This window comes from Vulpes vulpes, chromosome 1 (genome assembly GCF_048418805.1).
Source record: "Vulpes vulpes isolate BD-2025 chromosome 1, VulVul3, whole genome shotgun sequence".
In the NCBI taxonomy this organism is placed as follows: domain Eukaryota; kingdom Metazoa; phylum Chordata; class Mammalia; order Carnivora; family Canidae; genus Vulpes; species Vulpes vulpes.
The window spans coordinates 9,951,071-9,970,436 of NC_132780.1; the positions used below are offsets into that span (position 1 = coordinate 9,951,071).

Sequence of the window (19,366 nt, forward strand, 5' to 3'; positions counted from 1 at the left end):
GCACCTTGTCAGCTGTGTTACCGCGTGCGAAGACCTGCATGTGTCCTGACCCAAGACATCCTCCCTCTGGCTTACCAAGTGGGCTCTCTCCTTATTCCCCCATCTTACAGAGGGACACACAGAGGCTCAGGGAGGCCAGTCACTTGCAAGGTCACACAGCGAGAGGCAGAGCTGGGATTCCAACCCGGCTCTTTGGGCACCCCTAGTGAGTGCCCCCACCCTGGTGTCCTGATTCTCTGCCCTCCTGGGGTGGGTCTTTTTTTTGTTATGAGGACCCACGTCTGCCCTGAGTCTCCGCAGGGGATGCCCACCCAGCTGCGTCCTCCCCTTTCTGGTTTCTGAGTTTCTGCGGGCCCGAGTTCCTGATCCGGCTTGTCTGAGCGGGTCCGTGGGCCAGCAGCGCGCCCCTGCACGCCTCCCGCTGTCCCAGCCTCCAGCGTGGATGACATCTGAGTGTGTGTGTCCCGCGAGGAGCTGAGAGTGTGAGGGGGAGTTCCTGGCCGGGGCTGGGCTGGGGGGTGGAGGCAGAGGAGGGGGCTGTCTCAAGGGCTGAGAGAGGAGTGGAGTTCTGGAAGAATGTTTACCAGACACTGGAGAGCTGGAGGGACAGCGCCCAGAGCCGGGATAGAGAGCCACCCGCACAGCCTCCCTGCCCGGCAGGCCGGGATCGGGGTTCAGCCTTTGGGGACCCCTTCCCCCTCCGCAGCCTCCCTCCGATCCCCTTTAAGACAGGGCCGGTCGTCCCCTCCCCGAGTTAACCCCTCCGAGCCCGGTGGCCCTGGGGGCGGGGAAGGGTTGCCCGAAGCCTGGGAGGGAGTAGGAGGCTGGGAGCGAGGAAGGCGCCGCTGAGCGAGGGGCCCGCCGCGGCAGGCAGGCAGTGCCAGATCCGGGGAGTCCGCAGCCGGGGGGAGGGCCGGGGACAGCCCGGCCCTGCCCCCTCTCCCGCGGGGTGCCCAGCAACTTCTGAGGAAAGTTTGGCATCGTTTGCGTGGTGCCCCGAGGATGGGCAGGGTCCCGCTGGCCTGGTGCTTGGCGCTGTGCTGCTGGGGGTGCCTGGCCCCCTCGGGTGAGTGGTGGGGGCCTGAGGGGGAGGACCCCGTGGCCTGGCTGGGGCAGGAGGGAGCGGCGTGGGGGGTGGATGGCAGGTGTTGGGGGAGTCTGGGCTGGCTCCAGGAGCGTCTGGGGGACAGCGAGAGGGAGACAGGGAGGCCCAGAGAGCAGCGGAGAGAGGCCGGGAGAGAAAGGGGCTCAGAGAGGAACAGGACCAGAAACAGAAACTCCGAGGGTCGGAGTGGGAAAGAGGTGGACATAGAGGGCTGGAGCGGGGCTGGGCTTGCCTCGGAGGGCCCTAGGGAGAGGGGCTGAGCTGGGGGCTGCCCCGGAAGGAATCTTCCAGAAAGGAGTAATTAAGTCGGGCACTGGGTTGAGGAGGGCTGCGGAGCTCTAGGGGAAAACCCTCCTCGCTGTCACCCCCACACACACACTTGTCCTTACCCCGTCACTGCCTGTCTGCTCCACCTCTGGGCCAAAGTTCTCTGGTGCTGGCTCTATCTCCACCATCTCTGTGAGATTCATTTCTCTGACCTGGTCTCCATCTTTATCTCTCCCTACTTTCTAGATGTCTCTATGATGTCTCTTTCTCTGTCTCTGTCTGTGTCTCTGTTTCCTTCAGTGTCTCTCCCCCAACTTCCTTCCCTCTCACTGTCTCTCTCCTCATCTCTCATCCCCTGTGTCTCTCCAGTCTCTGTTCTTTGCTGTCTCTGACTCCTCTTGCCTGACTTTGGCTTCTCTCCGTCGCTCCTTCCCTCTTCCTCTCTCTCTCTCTCCTCTCCCTCCCCACCTCTTTTTCATCCTCACCATCCACCAGCCGGATCTAGCAAGTCCCTAGAGACCCTAAGGGAGGGCAGCAGGGGTGGGGGAGCCAGGGGGCTGGCCCTGCTGGGCAGGCCTGGCAGTCCAGGGGCGTGGGAGGCTGCCAGACCCGGGCCTACTTCCCCACGGACCAAGGATAGGGGCCCCTAGGAAGGATGGAGGCCAGACCCCAGTCCCCTGGGAAGGCTCCCATCCCCCCCCCCCCCCCCCCCCCCCCCCCCCCCCGCCAAGCCTCCACCCTCCACCGCCCCCCCCCCCCCTGAGGTCACTTTACAACTACGTGAGCCTAAGGGCCTGGCGGGCTGGGAGGAAGCAGGGGTTCCTAAGCTCAGTCTTCCCTGTCTCCCGTCTCCCAGCAGGCACACAAGCTGAGGCGGACCCCTTTGTGGGGAGTCCAAGGAACATCACCGGTGCCCGGGGACTCACCGGGTCCCTTCGGTGTGAGCTCCAGGTTCAGGGGGAGCCCCCCGAGGTGACCTGGCTTCGGGATGGACAGGTGCTGGAGCTGGCGGACACCACCCAGATCCAGGTGCCCCTGGGTGAAGACGGGCAGGAAGACTGGAAGGTGGTCAGCCAGCTCAGGTGCCCAGCCTCCCCCTGACCGGCTTCACCCCTCCTGATCCCTATCCTCCCCCACTGCCACCTGCAGCACGTGGTGGGTGAAAAGCTATGGGCAGGAGCCCCACCTGGGCTAGGACCCTGCTGTGGCCACTCGCTAGCCCTGTGGCTTGGAGCATGTGATGTAACTCTGGGTTTCACTTTCCTGTTCTGCAAGACAAGTTAATAATACTACCCACTTCTTAGCTCTGAGGAGTTCCTAGTCCAAACCCCCTGTTTCAGTTCTGATTACCCCCGCCCAGTGTCCAGTACTGACCCTGACCCTTTCTCTCTCTCCTCTTGCCCGGTTAGAATCTCATCCCTGCAGCTCTCAGACGCCGGGTGGTACCAATGTGCTGTGGTCCTGGGAGGAAAGACCTTCGTGTCGCAGCCTGGCTACGTTGGGCTGGAGGGTGAGCCCTGGGCTCAGAGGCCATGGGAGGGCGAGAAACCTGAGTGATCAGTAGGTGCTGGTTGTTTTCCAGGTCCCTGATACCCCCGGGGGGATGATTTCATCTCCTACATTCAATCTTCCAATGCAACAAATATTTATTGAGCACCTACTGTGTGTACAGCTTTGAACCAAACAGCCTGGACCTGACATTGTAACTGTCTTCCACAATGAGCTCACTGCCCTGGCAAACCTTTGAACAACTTGAAATTATTGTAATTTATTACTGCATTTGCATATCAATGAGCTCAGGGAAGGCCAAGCCCTTCTCTCTTACCTGCATCTCCAGGTCTAGACAGTCTTGTTTATAGTTGGACCTCGGTGACAATCGGTTGAGAGAATATTAGCTAACCTTTACGTGATGACTTGGTATATACGCACCTGGCCCTGTCTGTAGTTGTTTACACGTGAACCTATTAATCCTGAAACGATCCCCATTCTACAGGGGTTAACAGAGGCACCCAGGAGCTAGGCCGTGAACTCAACGGTCTGGCCTCAGACAGCATGTTCCCAACCACTAGACGAAACTGCTAAGTGAAGGAATGAGTCCATCAATCATTCAGAATGGCTGGAGTTCAAATCCCAGCTCTGGCAGCTTGTTGGCCGTGGCCTGGGGCCAACCGATTTATCTCCCCAACCTCGGATTCCTTACTGTTGAAGGTCAAGTCCTCCTCCTGCTTTACCGTAAGGAGGTTAAGATGCTGCAGGAAACTGGCTCAAAGGCGCGCACAGGCGCACGCGAAGTCCCACCCGGACAGGCGGGAGCCGGGGAGGGCGGCGCGGGCTCCCCGCTTCGGACACGGGGTGTGGCCTCCTGGAGGCAAAGTGTCCGGCTTCCAGGTTCCTCCAGCGGGCCCACGCCCCACCTGGGGCCCAAAGCGCTGTCCCCGCCCCGAACCTGGGGGACCCAGTAGCCATCCGTGCGCTAGCGGGTCCCCGCACCAGGCGGACCCGGCGGGGCGCGAATCCGGCCCGGAGGTCGCGGGAGGGGCTGGCTGCCCCGCCCCCCGCGCCCCGCCGCGCCCCGAAGGAGCCGCCCGGCCCCCGCCCCCGACCCCGACTGGCCCGGCCTCGTGGAGCGTCCGGCAAGCGGGAGAAGGAGCCGACCTGCCCGATGGAGGCGGCCGGCACCTGGACGCTGGGGCTGGCGCTGCTGCTGCTGCTGCTGGCGCTGGCGCGGCCCCGGACCCGCGGCCACCTGCCCCCCGGGCCCCCGCCGCTGCCGCTGCTCGGGAACCTCCTGCAGCTGCGGCCCGGGGCGCTGTACTCGGGGCTCCTGCGGGTGAGGGGCCGCGGGGACGCCCCGGCTGGGGCGGGGGCCAGGGCCCAAGAGGACGGGGCCCCAGGGCAGGGAGGCCTTGGGGCATCCTCGGGGAGGCAGGCCGCGGGTGCAAGGGCAAAGGGACTAGGGGTGTCCTGGGGCGGAGGGGGGTGGGGCGGGGGCAGCGCTCCAGAGCTGAGGGGGCCCAGTGGAAGGGGGTGCTGGGGAGAGAGGACCCCGGGATGCGGCCCGGCCGACAGGGGCAGAGACCTCTGCCCGCGGAATCCTGGAGAGGATGAGCCGGGAAGCAGGGCCCAGCGGCAGGGGTGCGGGGCAGAGGGGTCCACAGAATCCCTGGGATGTGATAGAAGCGGGGGATTAAAGCGGGAGGCCGCAAGCTGGTGCTGGGATGCTGGCGGGTTTATCCCTGGGGGAGAGGTAACTGGGGAGGGGCCGAGAAGAAAAGGGAGGAGGGGGAGGCTTGGCTGGAGGGTTCCAGGTGCAAGTGTGCTGAGGATCTGGGCGCCGCAGTCCTGTGGGGCTCAGCTAGGAGGGAGCTGGGAGGTCCCGGGACAGCGGGGAAGGAGCGGGGAGTAAGACCGAGGGAGGCAGTTCTAACCTTTGGGGGGCTGGGGGCAGAGGTCTCTGTCAGAAGGAGTCTGGTGGGGGGAGCTTCAGGACATGGGGAAAGGGATGGGGGTCTTGGGGAAAGATGGGGCAGGTGCCCACATTATCCACTCCAGAATTTGAAGGTTTAGCAGAGTGATTTATAAAAAGGGGGGAGGTGGCTAGTTTTGAGGTAGAGGCAGAGCTGAGGCTTTAGGAGAAGCCAGAGTCTCAGGTGTCTTATTTTTGCTGCATATGTCTAAGTTGGGGGATAGGGGTGGTTCTGGGTTGTCCCAGGGTCCAAACTTGGGGCTCTGTAGGAGGTAAGGGGTTGGGGGCTTTATTGGTGGAGGGGACCTGGGAGCCTGATGCAAAAAGAGAACTGAGCCTCCTGAGGGGGCTATTTCTGTCTGGGGGTGGGGCAGTTTCCTCTTAGATGTCTCATCCAGTGACAGGGCCATGATGGGGACATCTAGACAGAAAGAGGCAATAGGCCTGCCCCTCAAAACCCGCCCCATATCCCTCTCTGCCCACAGCTGAGTAAGAAGTATGGCCCGGTGTTCACCGTGTACCTGGGACCCTGGCGGCGCGTGGTGGTCCTGGTTGGGCACGAGGCTGTGCAGGAGGCCCTGGGAGGTCAGGCCGAGGAGTTCAGTGGGCGGGGGATGTTGGCAACGCTGGACGGGACCTTTGGCGGCCATGGTGAGTCATGAGCAGAGCTGGGGACTGCTGGCTCCTTCGCTCAGAGCCTGCCACCACTTACTGGTGTGACTTCTGTGCATGACTTAGTGTCTCTGGGCCAGTTTTCCTCATCCATCAAGTGGGGTGATGATACTGCCTATTACAAAGAGTCATCCTGAGGATTGAATGTGGCCTGGGTGTGGTGTGGTGGTGTTCTCACTGCTCCAGGTGAGGAGCCCAGGACTGGGAGGGACAGGGAGAGCTTTCTAGGCACTCGTAATGGGTGGGAACACGTAATGTGTAGAAATGAATTTCAGCTAAGCCTGAAAGTAGAAGCCTGGTGTTGGGGGCGCTGTGGGGACACAGCTGTGACCAAGAGCTTGTTGGCCAGTGGGGAGAAAGTCCTGTGCCAGGCTGGGATGGGGGAAGGTAGAGGGGTCAGGGCCAAGGTAAGGAAGCCCTGAGATTACTGGAACCAGAGGAGGTGTCTGCCCCAGCCTGTTTGATAGGAGATGTCCAGGGAATCTTGAAAGACAGGTTGTCTGAGCGCCGACTCCTAGGAGTGAGAAGGGTGTTCCAGGCAGAGAAGTAAAAAACCCTGGAGGTGAGAGAAGCAGCAATCATTCATTCAGTTGACAAAATTCTTTTTAAAGACTTTATTTATCCATTCACAAGAGACACACAGAGAGAGAGAGGCAGAGACACAGGCAGAGGGAGAGGCAGGCTCCATGCAGGGAGCCCGACGTGGGACTTGATCCCGGGACTCCAGGATCACGCCCTGAGCGGAAGGCAGATGCCCAACTGCTGAGCCACCCAGGCGTCCCCCAGTTGACAAATTTTTATCACGCCTGACCCTATAGTGGTTACTGGGGACACAGAGGTGACCAAGACAGATGTGGTGTCCTGTCTCACTATAGGAGAGATAGGCTTGTCCTAGGCCTGGAGGGAGGAAATAGAATTCTAAAATGAGAGGTACAGCTCTGAGAACAGGACACAGGGGAACTGTACTGGCCCAGGTGGAGGGAGGAGAGGAGGCCTGGGAGGAATCAAGGTAGGCTTCTCGGAGGGGATGGCAATCCCAATGAGACCTGAGGATGAATGGAGTTAGTTGAGTGAGGATGGAGAGGTGAGTGATCCAGGCAGAGGCAACAGTAGAGGCAGAGGCCTCGAGGGGGGATCCTGATACCACTGAGGAAGTGAGAAAAAGCCAGAGCAATTGTAGCTGGGTGAGTAACAAAGCTGGTGAAATGGGTCGGTCACGCAGGGCCTGAGTCACACCAGAGTGCTCAGCTTTGGGATTTTCTATAGATGGAGGGAGGGGAGTCATAAGCAAGATCCTCAGGTCACTGTGCAGGAGCCTGGAGAGGAGACTGTGCTGTCCTGGGGCTGGGGGTGTGGGGAAGGGAGGGGGTGGTTGGAAGAGGCATCCAGGGCTCTCTGGCCAGGGACCAGGGGACAGTGGGCTGAGACAGGAAGGAGGAGAGGTGCTGAGGCCAGTTGGGGACACACTGGGAGAGTGGATGGGGGACACCCTGGAGGAGGCTTCCAGGAGGCCACTAGGGTATGGCATTGTCCACTTGGGACCTTGAGCTCAGAGAAACAAGGTTTGTCCAGAGCAGACCCTTAGCTAAAGGACAACAGTCCATCCTCCTCTCTCCTGGTTCAGCTTCCAAATGATGTGGGGCAGGGGGCCCAGGAGCACTCTGTAAGTGTTGGGAAGGAAGGAAGGAAGGAAGGAAGGAAGGAAGGAAGGAAGGAAGGAAGGAAGGAAAGAAGGAAGGACGGAGGGAAGGGTGCTGGGTGGTTCAGTAGGTTAAGCATCTGCATCTACCTTCAGCTTGGGTCATGATCTCTGGGTCCTGGGATTGACCCCTGCATCAGGCTCCCTGCTCAGCGGGAAGTCTGCTTCTCCCTCTGCCTCTCCCCTGCTCATTCTCTCTCTCTCTCTCTCTCTCTCTCTCTCTCTCTCAACTCAAATAAATAAAATCTTTTTTAAAAAAAAAAAAGGAGGAGAGAGAAAGAGGAAGTTGGATGGATGGATGGATGGATGGATGGATGGGTGGATGGATGGATGGATGGATGGGTATATGGATGGATGGATGGATGGATGGATGGATGGATGGATGGGTGGGTGGAAGAAGTTTTCACTCATCCTGGTTCATCACAGATCTCAAGGGGCCTGGATAATCTCAGTTACCAGCTTCCCAGGAGAATGTCCCCTTCTGCCCCAAGGGTAGGCATTTACTGAGCACCTACTGAGTCCTCAACCCTGGCTAGGCTGGAATGGACTCAGGACAGGGCCTGCAGAGGCCCCGGCCCACCCCACCAGGTCACCTCACTGGGAAGGAGTAGTGCTGGGGAATGGGGAGAGGGGCCAGTCCATCCTTGAGTCTAGCCTTCTGTACAGGGGTTTTCTTCTCCAATGGGGAGCGGTGGAGGCAGCTGAGGAGACTGACCACGCTGGCCCTGCGGGACCTGGGCATGGGGAAGCGAGAAGGCGAGGAGCTGATCCAGGCCGAGGCCCAGCGTCTGGTGGAGGCATTCCAGGGGACAGAAGGTCAGCAGGGTGGGGTGAGCCCGGGGTCCCCTGGGGCGCCCCTGAGCGTGGGGAGGGCCTTCCTTCCGGGGCTCTGCTCACCACCACTGGCTCCTCCACCTTCTGTCTCTGTCCTCCCGTCTCCCGGGGAATCTCTGTGTCCCCAGTACTGTCACTTCACTCTTTCTGTTTCATTTCTTTCTCTATTCTTCTGCTTTTCTCTCCTGTAGGTCTGTCTCTGTCTTTGTCTCTCCTCGTCTGGCTCCGTATCTGTCCTTTGGCCCAGTCTTTCCCAGCCTGTCTCTCTTGCATGTCTGTTTCTCTGCGTCTTTCCCTGTGGCTCTGTCCGTCTTTCTTGCCCTGTCTGTCTCTCTGGATGCCTGTCTCCTTCCAGTCCCCCTCTCCATCACGGCCCTCCTCTCTGCCCTCTCCCCCCAGGACGCCCATTTGACCCCTCCCTGCTGCTGGCTCAGGCCACCTCTAACATCATCTGCTCCCTCACCTTCGGCCTCCGCTTCCCCTACGAGGACAAGGAGTTCCAGGCCGTGGTCCAGGCGGCCAGCGGCACAGTGCTGGGGGTCAGCTCCCCCTGGGGCCAGGTAAGCGGGTGGGGCCCCTCTCCAGCCACCTTCCCCAGAGGTTCCTGCCACGGTGTCCAGGTGACCCCCAGAGGGGCCCTCCACGCTGGTGCAGGACCAGGCCCCAGGGGAACCGCTGCCCTTCTCCCCACAGACCTACGAGATGTTCTCCTGGCTCCTGCAGCACCTGCCCGGCCCCCACACACAGCTCCTCAGCCACTTGAGTGTCCTGGCCACCTTCGCCGTCCAGCAGGTACAGCGACACAAGGAGAGCCTGGACACCTCGGGCCCCCCACGCGACGTTGTGGATGCCTTCCTGCTGAAGATGGCAAAGGTAGGGAAAGGTCAGGGTCGGGGGCCTTCTGAATGAGGCTGGTGGGTGGCTGGTCCCAACTCCCGGATGGCTGGGAATCTATCAGGCCTCCCTCTCTCTCTTCTTCCCCCTTTCTCCCTCTCTCTCTGACCTTATGCCCCTGTGCAGGCTCCACGCCCAGTGGCCTGCCACCAGCAATCCTCCATGTCACTGTACCCCACCCGCACTTGACATGTCATGTCAAGTAGAATCATTTAATTATGGAACCTGGCAATATCAAATTATAGGAATAAAGTCCACTTCCTTAATTATATTAGAACAGGGGCGCCTGGTGGCTCAGTCAGTTAAGTGTCTGCCTTCACCTCAGGTCATGATCACGGGGTCCTGGGATCAAGCCTCTCATTGGGCTCCCCTCCCTGCTAGCAGGGAGTCTGCTTCTCCCTCCCTCTCAGCCGCTCCCCCTGCTGTGCTCTCTCTGCGTGTCAAATAAATGGATAAAAAAATTCTTAAGAGTTTATTTATATATGGGAGACAGAGAGAAAGGCAGAGGCAGAGGGAGAAGCAGGCTTCCTGCGGAGAGCCCAATGCGGGACTCGATCCCAGGACCCGGGAATCACGCCCTGAGCTGAAGGCAGATGCTCAACCGCTAAGCCACCCAGGCATCCCAAACATTTTATTTTAAAGTAATCCACACCCAAACGTGGGACTCAAACTTACAACCCCAAGATTAAGAGTTTCACATCCGAAAAAAAAAAAAAGTTTCCCATGCTCTTCCCACGGAGCCAGCCAGGCGCCCCTGCCTTTGCCACTTTTAAGTGTCAAGTTCAGTAGTGTTAATTCCATCCACAATGTTGTGTAGACAATCTCCAGAACTTTTTTCATCTTATCAAACTGAAACTCTTTATTGTTAAACAGCAGCTCCCCAGTCCTCCTCCCCAGCTCCTGGCAACCACCTTTCTGTCTCTGAATTTGCCAACATTAGGGACCTCATTATTTAGCCTTTTGCAACTGGCTTATTTCCCTTAGTGAGATGTCCTCAAGGTTCATCCAGGTCGTAGCAGATGACAGCATTTCCTTCCTTTTTAAGGCTGAATCCTCATTCCACATTTGGCTTACCCATTCATCCCTCAGTGGCCACTTGGGGTGCTTCCCCCTTTTGGCCGTTGTGAATAATGCTGCAGTGAACATAGGTGTACAGATACCCCTTCGAGACCTTGCTTCCCACTTTCTGGGGTACATGCTCAGAAATGGGATTGCTGTATCACATGGCAATACTATTTACATTTTTTAAGGAACCTGATACCATTCTCCATAGCAGCTGCACCATTTGGAGCCCCATCGTTGGTGACAGGGCTCTAGTTTCTTCACTTCCTAACCACATGTCATTCTCTGTTTGTTTTGTATAGCGGCCGTGCTCTTTCATTTGCAAAAACATTGCAACCAAAAAGAACTAATATATCAAGAGTCCACTTCCCCACTTGCCCAAACATTTATACAAACCCCCTGACAAAGCTTGAACTTGCTGTGTTGCGCTCCGGGCGTGGCTGTGCGGTCTCTGTTCCCTGTGGCCTGAGTTCTCTGAGCCCCTCTGCCTGGTTTCTCCCAGGAGGAGCAAGACCCGAACACAGAACTGACGGACAAAAACTTGCTGATGACGGTCATTTATCTGCTATTCGCCGGGACGGTCACCGTCAGCACCACGGTCCGCTACACCCTCCTGCTTCTGCTGAAGTACCCTCAGGTCCAAGGTAGGAGGCTCGTGCACCAGTCAGCCTTGGGGACGGAAGTGAGGGCTCAAGGAAAGAATGTTCAGGAGAACGAACAGCCTGATCCAGAGCCTAGAAGCGAGAATGAGCCCAGCATCGGGGATGTCTAAAGAGCCAGAAGCTGGGGGGCTGCTGGTTGCAGTTTGAGGTGTAGTAAAGTGAGAGATGAGGCAGGAGGGGTGCTGGTGGCTCAGTCGGTTAGTGTCTACTTTGGGTTCAAGTCATGATCTTCGGGTCCTGGGATCAAGCCCCATGTCTGGGTCCCTGCTTTGTGGGAAGCCTGCTTCTCCCTTTCCCTGCCTGCTGCCCCCCCCTGCTTGTGCTCTCTCTCTCTCTGTGTCAAATAAATAGGTAAAATCTTTTTAAAAAGAAAAGAAGACAAGAAAAGAGGCAAGAGACCTCTCAGGGCTGTGTCGCCTTGGTGGTACCTCATTTGCCTGATCCTGAGCAATGGGGAGCCATGGAAAGATGCTGAGGAGGGGAGAGCAGGGTCAAATTAGCATTTTAGAAAAATCCTTTGGGCTGAAAGAGGTAAGATGTGCAAGAGGATGGCAGGAGCCCAGGGAAGAAGACGAGGACAGTCCTGGGGAGGAGAGGACAGTTCTGGACCAAGCTGTGGGGCGGGAAGAGGAGTCGGGTGGGCAGTTAGAGAACAACCCGGGAGCCCCAGGGAACTAGGGGATCCGGGGACTATGGGGCCACCCTGAGACAGAAAGAATGAGGAGCTGTTTCAGAGGAGACACTGAGGCCAGTTGGACAAGTGTGAGGGACCTGGGGCCACCTGTGAGGAGGTGAAACAAGACACCTGTTTCAGGACTGGAGACAAAAAACAAACTGGGGTCCTTGTTCTCAGGGTCCTTCCTGAGTTCAAGCAGCATGTTGAGCATAGGGTTTGCTGAAAGGAGAGGGAGGGTACCTGGCTGGCTCAGTTGATAGAGTGTGTGACTCCTGATCTTAGCGTTGTGACTTCGAGCCCCACATTGGGTGTAAGGGAATAAAAAAGCTTGGGGTCATCAGGGCACAGACAGGAAGTGAAACTGCAGGAAGGGTACCTGCCTGAGAGGCAGAACAGGCCATGAGCTCCAGGGAAGCCCAGGATTTTGCAGTCAGGCAGCTGCATTAAATGTTGTCAGGCCAGTAGGGTGGGCTGACCTGGAAGATGGGGCTTAGGGTCTGGTGGCCTCAGTGGAAGGGAACCCACTGTGACTTCAGCTCTCTGGGCCTCGGTTTCCTCATCTGGGAAATGGGGATGGATAATGGTACCCACCTCACAGGATTGCTGTGGGAATGGAGAGAGGAGAGACCTTGTGCCCAGCACACAGGACATCAGGGACCCAGGCTCAGCAAAGCCTGGGGGACTCCTCCTCCTCCTCCCCACCCGCCAGCCTCCCCCAAAGCACTGCCACCCTGAGAAGATGGGGCTTCGGAGGGTAGGATCACAGAGCCCCACCCCACCTCTGACCTGGGGGCCCTGTCTTCCTGGGTGCAGAGCGTGTGCGGGAGGAGCTGAGCCGAGAGCTGGGGGCCGGCCGTGCACCGGGCCTGGGGGACCGAGCCCGCCTCCCCTACACCGACGCGGTTCTGCATGAGGCGCAGCGGCTGCTGGCTCTGGTGCCCATGGGGGTGCCCCGCGCCCTCGCGAGGACCACCTGCTTCCGAGGGTACACGCTGCCCCAGGTGGGCCAGCCGTCGGCCACGTCCAGGCGCTGCCTCGCTCGGCCCGAGTCTGTGGCTGGCTGTGTGTCTGGCTTCTTCTGATTATTGGTCTCTCTCTCCTCTCTGACATCTCCTCTTTCTCGGGGTCCCTCTCTCTGCACCCCTCTCCCTCTCTGTTTCTTTCTGTGTGCATTTCTCCTGCCTCTGACTGCCTCAAGGCCTCAGTCCAGAGGATTAGGATACCCTCTGTCCCACAGATATCCTAATTCTACCTTCTTCCAAGGTGTTTGGGACAGTCACATGCCAGAGGCCACAGACAGGGAAACAACTTGAGAACTGAGGGCCAGAGTCGCATAATCATGAGTCCCCGGCCCTCCCTCCACTCCCCCTCCCCCCGCCCCCTCTCTCCCCCACATCCCCCCCCCCAGCTCATGCTCTCCGTTAGAGAGCAACTCATCACCAGCACCAGCAGGGGGCGATGACTCCCCGGAAACCCCAGGTGCCTTCCCACCAGCAGCTCCCTCCTTGAGCTTCATTGTAGAATCAAACCCAAAGCAGTTAGACCTAGTCCTGGTGTTTTCTGGTCCCGGTGTTTTCGCGCTGGTGGCACCTCTCCACAGGCATCAATGACTGAGGACTTGCTCTGCACCAGGTATTATTCTAAATGCCTCACAAATATGGTTTAATCTTGGGAGCAACCCTATGCGATTATCATGCCCATTTTTACAGATGGGGAAACCGGCCTTGGAAGAGTGGGAAGACTCGTGGGGGTCACCCAGCCTACGGTGGTACAGGCAGGATTTACACCCAGGGCCTGTGCTTTAGCCACAGCTATTGGCCTCGTTTTGGTAGCCACAGCGTGACCCCATCTTCTCCTGGAGCCTCCCTCCCCTTCCCAGCTCAACCATGCTAGCCATGGTCCCCGGCAAAGGCGGTCCCTGTCCCTCACACTTCCTCCACTGCACAGCCCTGGGATCTCAGTAACTGCTCCCGGCTGCCACCCAGGGGCCCGGGGTGGGGCGCCTTCAACCGACAGCCCTCACCTACCCACCCTTGGCCTTACCTCTGGAAGTGGGAAAGACCTGGACTCGGGCCAGGTGGCTTAGGACAACCACAGATGAATCACAACGTACCCTCAAAGTTTAAAAACAAAATTGACAAAGAACTAGCCCCGCCATGTCCAAATGCTATGTTGGGCAAGTTGTTTCAGTTTGGGGGAGCAACCTCTGTTTTCCCATCTTTGAAATGGGAATCATGTTAGAAATTGCTTCGTAGACTCGTTAAAAAGATTCAGTGAGTTTGAGTGTGTGTCTGTGTGTGTGTGTGTGTGTGTGTGAGAGAGAGAGAGAGAGAGAGAGAGAGAGAGAGACGTACCTATTGCACAGGAGGTAGTCCCTGGCCCATAATAAGCCCTTGAAATATATTGATGCCATTGTGCCATGTGAACCGGTGCCCTTCCAGACTCTTGTGTTCTGCCCTCGGGCCTGGTGGGGGAAGGATATTTGTCATTTGATTATTGCTCCCCGCTCAGGGCACCGAGGTCTTCCCCCTCCTTGGCTCCGTCCTGCATGATCCTGAGATCTTTGATGAGCCAGAAGAATTCAATCCAGATCGATTCCTGGATGCAAACGGACGGTTCCAGAAGCAGGAGGCATTCCTGCCCTTCTCCTTAGGTATCTGCTGGGGCGCTCCCTGCTCACCTGCGGGTCCCCCCCACCCCTGGGTGTGAGGGGGGCTGACCCAGTCCCATCCCCCTTGTTCCCTTCAGGTAAGCGGGTCTGCCTGGGAGAGGGCCTGGCGCACGCAGAGCTCTTCCTCCTCCTCACCACCATCCTGCAGGCCTTCTCCCTGGAGAGCCCGAGTCCGCTGAGTGCCCTGAGCCTCCAGCCAGCTGTCAGTGGCCTTTTCAACATCCCCCCAGCCTTCCAGCTGCGAGTCCGGCCCCACTAACCTTCCCCGACCCCCACCGTGTGGACCAGATGAAGGAGGGAGCCCTGGGAGATTGGTGGCCCCCTGGTGGAGGCGGGCATCCACTTGGTTGTGTCTCCGGAGCCCCCCAGGCAACCCGGAGCTCCTCTAGAGTCACTCACACAGATAATCGGCCTACATGTCCCCAGGGCCCTGCTTACTCAGCCCATGCAGCTGTTGAGACACACAGCCCTCGGGCCACCAGAGCCACGAGGCCACTCTGACACATAGGCTTCCTACAGGCATAGATTGACTTTGTCTGGAATCGTGATGGCGTGCCTAGATAACACACCATCCCCTACGTGACACAACTGCCCTGGATTCACAACCCACATGTGGGGATTTGGCTCCCACCTTCATAAGCCACAGAAACAGCTGCTGTGTTGGGCCCACAAGCCTTCTTCACCCATCCACCCGCCAATTCTGGGAGCCTGGTGTACAGAGGTGAACGTGCCGCTTTCTGGGTCACGTTCCCACACAGAGAGACTGTCCCTGAGTTCAGTCCCAGCATCCCCTCTCTTGCTGTCACAGCACCATCCAGGCAGATGACCACTGCTGTCCGCATGTCCCCAGTACTGAACCACACACTAGCCCACACAGGATGCCGTCCCACTCCCAAATATCTTCACTCAGACACACCGTTCTTGGGGGGGCACATCCCCACCTCCTCCAGGCCTTCAGCCCTCAAGGACACCCCTCTTTCCGAGCACCTTCATCCTCAAATTCTCCCAAATATAAGCGCAGCGTGCAACTATGCACACAGGCCTGGGAAGCAAGTCAACTAGGACACACCGGACCCTCTGCTCAGAGAAACACCTCCCCCTCCTGCTGCTTATGTAACCCTATTAAAAGCCTCCCCTGCCTGCCCCTCCTCCCCACACACACACTGACCCACCTCCCCTCCCCAAGTCCCAGTTAGACCCAGTAGAAGGGGCTAGATGACCCAGTAGGGGCCAGATTCCAACTCCCTGGGTCAGAGAAGAGGCTAGCTCTGATTTCCCTGTGACTTGAAAGTCCCCATTTTGCAATAAAAGTTCATTTCTGGCCCTAGGTCTGGCCCATGGCAGGGCCTGGAGTGCCTGTGACAGTGTCTGTCATTGTGAGTAAGGGGTGGAATGGGGGGTCCGCCCCTCCCTCGAGGCTGGGCGGGAGCTAAAAAACAGGGCTCCTGCCCGCCCTGGCTGTTGACATCAGTACCAGATGTGGATATGGGGGGAGGGGGGCCTGTCCTGGGCCTGACTTCCGGTGAGGCAGATGTGGGGAGGGGGGTGTGGGCAGGGAGAAGGTAACCCAAGGAACTGCAGGCTTGGGGTTAGTCTTGTGGGGGGCCCAGCCTGGGAAGGTGGGCAGGTGAGGATCCTGATCCAGGCCCTGGGAGCTCTCCCAGTCAATCGGTTGGTCGGTCCGAAAGCAGCTGGAGCACAGTTCCTAACCCAGCTCTGCCCCTCACAGGCTCCTTTCCTCCAGCCTTTTCTCCACCAGGAAGGCAGAACCATCTTTTTATGTGTTAGTTGCCTAGTAAGGAAGTTTTCCAGCACACAGACGTAGAGAGAACAGTACAGTGAACCCCTGTGCCCATCACCTGGGCTCCTTTGATAACTGGCAACTTTACTAGTTTTATTTCTGCTACCAGTGTACTACGATTGTTTTTATTTTATTGTTTAAAAATGTTTTTAAGCTTTTGTTTCTAAGTCCTCTTTCCACCCAACGTGGGGCTCAAACTCAAACACCCCCACCCCACCCCAAGATCAAGAGCGCACGCTCCACTGACTGAGCCAGCCAGACTCCCCTGTTACTGTTTTAAAACAAATCCCTGGGCGGCTCAGTCCCTTTAGTGTCCCACACTTGGTTTTGGATCAGGTCTTGATCTCAGGGTCCTGAGATGGAGCCCCAGGGCAGGCTCCAAGGCCAGTGGGGAGTCTCCTTCGCCCTCTCCCTCTACTCCTCCCCCAAATCATGTGCTCTCTCTCTAATATGTTTTAAAAAGCAAACCCCAGAAATCACTGAATATGCGTTTCTCATAGTAAAGGACGTTGCCCCCACAACACAAAGTTTTATGACAGTTTTCAAATATGCAGCAGACCTGAGGGAATGACACAGCAATGCCTGTGTGCTCCTGCCCTGACTCTCCCACGAGAAGTCCACCATCCTGCCAAGCGTACTTCCATCCACCTGTCCTTCCAGCTAATTTTTTAGGTGTTTCAAAGTAAACCACAGACATCTTTCCCTAGATGCTTCAGCAAAGCATAAAACATTAGCTATGAGTGTCCTTTAAAAAAAAAAAAGATTTTATTTCTTTATTTGAGAGAGAGATGACAAGTAGGGGGGAGAGGGAGAAGCAGAAGCAGACTCCCCACTGAGCAGGGAGCCCAATGCAGGGCTGCATCCCAGGACCCTGAGATCATGACCTGAGCCAAAGGCAGACACTTAGTCAACTGAGCCAGCAGGGCACCCCCCTCTTTTTTTTATTTTATTTTTTGTTTCCTTTTTTAAAAAGTGTTTCATGAAGGATGCCTGGCTGGCTTAGTCCGCGTAGCATACAACTCTTGATCTTGGAGTTGTGAGTTTGAGCCCCATGCTGAGTGTACAGATTACTTAAAAATAAATTAAGTAAGTAAGTAAATAAGTAAAATTAATACTGAGGGAAATCTGGAATCAGAAATATCATCACTGGGGGATCCCTGGGTGGCTCAGTGGTTTAGCGCCTGCCTTTGGCCCAGGGCGCGATCCTGGAATCCCGGGATCGATTCCCAGCCTGCTTCCCCCTCTGCCTGTGTCTCTGCCTCTCTCTCTCTCTGTGTCTATCATGACTAAGGAAAGAAAGAAAGAAAGAAAGAAAGAAAGAAAGAAAGAAAGAAAGAAAGAAAGGCCATCACTTAGGGAAGGACAGACTGTGCTACATCAGTATGAAAGCTGGCATGAATTAGGATCATTTCAGTAGCAAGTAAAAGAAAATCTAAATTCAAAAGGGCTTAATAGGAATTATTGGACCCCAAAGTGAAAATGTAGAATTAGTGTGGTCTTCAGTTTTGTGTGTCCGGTAAAATACATAAAACATCATTTTAACTATTCATAATTGTGTAAGTCAGTGGTGTTAAACATGTTCACAATGCTGTGTAACCATCACCATCATCATCAAAAATGTTTATATTCCCCCCAAAGTCTCTTTATTAAGCAGTAATTCCTCTCTTTCAATTTATTTTATTTTAAGATTTTTATTCATTTGACAGAAAGAGAGAGCACAAGCAGGGGGAGCAGTAGGCAGAGGGAGAAGGAGAAGCAGCCTCTCTGCTGAGCCAGGAGCCTGGTGCAGGGCTCAGTCCTGGCACCCCTGGAACATGACCTGAGCTGAAGGCAGACGCTAACTGACTGAGCCACCCGGGCACCCCTCAATTAAAAAAAAAGATTTATTTGTTTGAGAGAGCTCAAGAACATGGGGTGGGTGGGGCAGAGGGAGAGGGAAAGAGAATCTCTAGCAGAAACCCCCACCCCCAGCCCAGGGCTCCATCTCCCAACCTGACACCATGACCTGAACTGAAATCAAGAGTAAGACCTTTAACCAACTGAGCCACCCAGGTGCCCCACCGCCTTTCAGTTTTTTTTAAAGTCAAGGCAAACTTCACTCAACTCACAAATAACCGAACACGCAAACTCTATATTCACCATTTCCCTGACCATCTCATAAGTGTACTCAGTAGTTGGGTTTTGTTCAAATAAGGATCCAAAAACTCACCACACGGTGCCATCCTTTGAACCTCTCAGGTCTTGGAAATTTGTAGCCATTCCTCAACTTGTATATGCCACTTGTTTCTTAAAGGAACTAGGTCACTTGTCCTGTACCAATTTTCACATCCTGGATTTGGTGGACACCATCTTTGTGGCACCACTCAAGATGTCTTTCCATTCCAGGAATTCCCTGTAAAGTGGGAATTAGATCAGATTCTGGCTCATTCTGGCAAGAGCTTCTCACTGGAGGTGCTTGGTCCCTTCCTGGTGTATCATGGTGCAATAATCTATGGCTCGATGTACTGTGGCCAGGTCTTGATCTCTCTGTGAGAGAGTTTCCCATCAACGTTTCACTTACTGGTCTTGGAGGGATCCTCTGACACCAAATCAAACCAAGTTTCTCCCCTGCTCGAGCCCCACCCATCCACCCCCGCCCCGGCAGTGGGGAACCCTCCTGCACTGTTGGTAGCAAGATAAACTGGTATAGCCACAATGGAAAACTGTGGAAGTGTCTCAAAAAATTTAAAATGGAACTACCATTATGACCCAGCGATCCAACTTCTGGGTATATATTCAAAGGAAACAAAATCAGTATGTCAAAGAGAGATCTGCACTCCTGTGTTCATGGCGGCAGTCTTCACAGTAGCCAAAACAGAAATAACCCTAGTGTCCATCAGCAGATGAATGGATAAGGAAAATGTGATATATATGTGCGTGATGGGATACTATTCAGCCATGAAAAGGAAGAAACTCCTGCCATTTGGCAACAACACGCATGGACCTCGGTGCATGTGCTAAGTGAAAAAAGTCAGACAGAAAGACAAATACTGTATGGTCTCACTCTCATGTGGAATCTAAAAAATAGCTGAACTCAGGGAAACAGGGATGTAATGTACAGCATGGAGCCTATAGTTAATACGGCAGGGGTGCCTGGCTGGCTCACGCACAAGGGAATGTGACTCTCGATCTTGGGTCCTGAGTTTGAGCCCTATGTCTGAGGGTAAGGTTTACTCAGAAAGAAAAGAAAGAAGGAAGGAAGGAAGGAAAGAAAGAAGAAAGAAAGAAAGAGAGAAAGAAAGAAAGAAAGAAAGAAAGAAAGAAAGAAAGAAAGAAAGAAAGAAAGAAAAAGAAAAGAAAAGAAAGAAGAAAGAAACAGAGGAAGGGAGGAAGGGAGGAAGGAAGGAAGGGAAGAAGTTCTGTATTACACATTTGAAAGTTGCTAAGAGACTAGGTCTTAGAAGTTCTCATCACAGGGCCCCTAGGCAGCTCAGTTGGCAGAGCATGCAACTCCTGATCTCAGGGTTGTAAGTTTGAGCCCTGCATTGGGTATAGAGATTACTTAACAATACAAATCT

General features: G+C 55.8%; 1 protein-coding gene across 2 annotated transcripts; it reads left to right on the top strand.

The window, feature by feature from the left end:
- The first annotated feature begins 798 nt into the window (after positions 1-798).
- Positions 799-15,360, top strand: LOC112928567 (cytochrome P450 2S1-like). 2 transcript variants are annotated; one of them, XM_072753311.1, is made up of 11 exons: positions 799-1,066; positions 2,229-2,454; positions 2,782-2,882; positions 5,324-5,489; positions 7,876-8,025; positions 8,443-8,603; positions 8,737-8,916; positions 10,502-10,643; positions 12,151-12,338; positions 13,849-13,990; positions 14,086-15,360. In XM_072753311.1, exons 2-11 carry the CDS (start codon positions 2,361-2,363, stop codon positions 14,265-14,267), a joined length of 1,506 nt encoding a protein of 501 aa, XP_072609412.1. In that variant the 5' UTR covers positions 799-1,066; positions 2,229-2,360; the 3' UTR covers positions 14,268-15,360. The 2 variants fall into 2 exon arrangements, with proteins under 2 accessions (XP_072609412.1, XP_072609419.1); XM_072753318.1 differs by lacking the exons at positions 799-1,066; positions 2,229-2,454; positions 2,782-2,882 and adding an exon at positions 3,861-4,202.
- Positions 15,361-19,366: the final 4,006 nt, after the last annotated feature.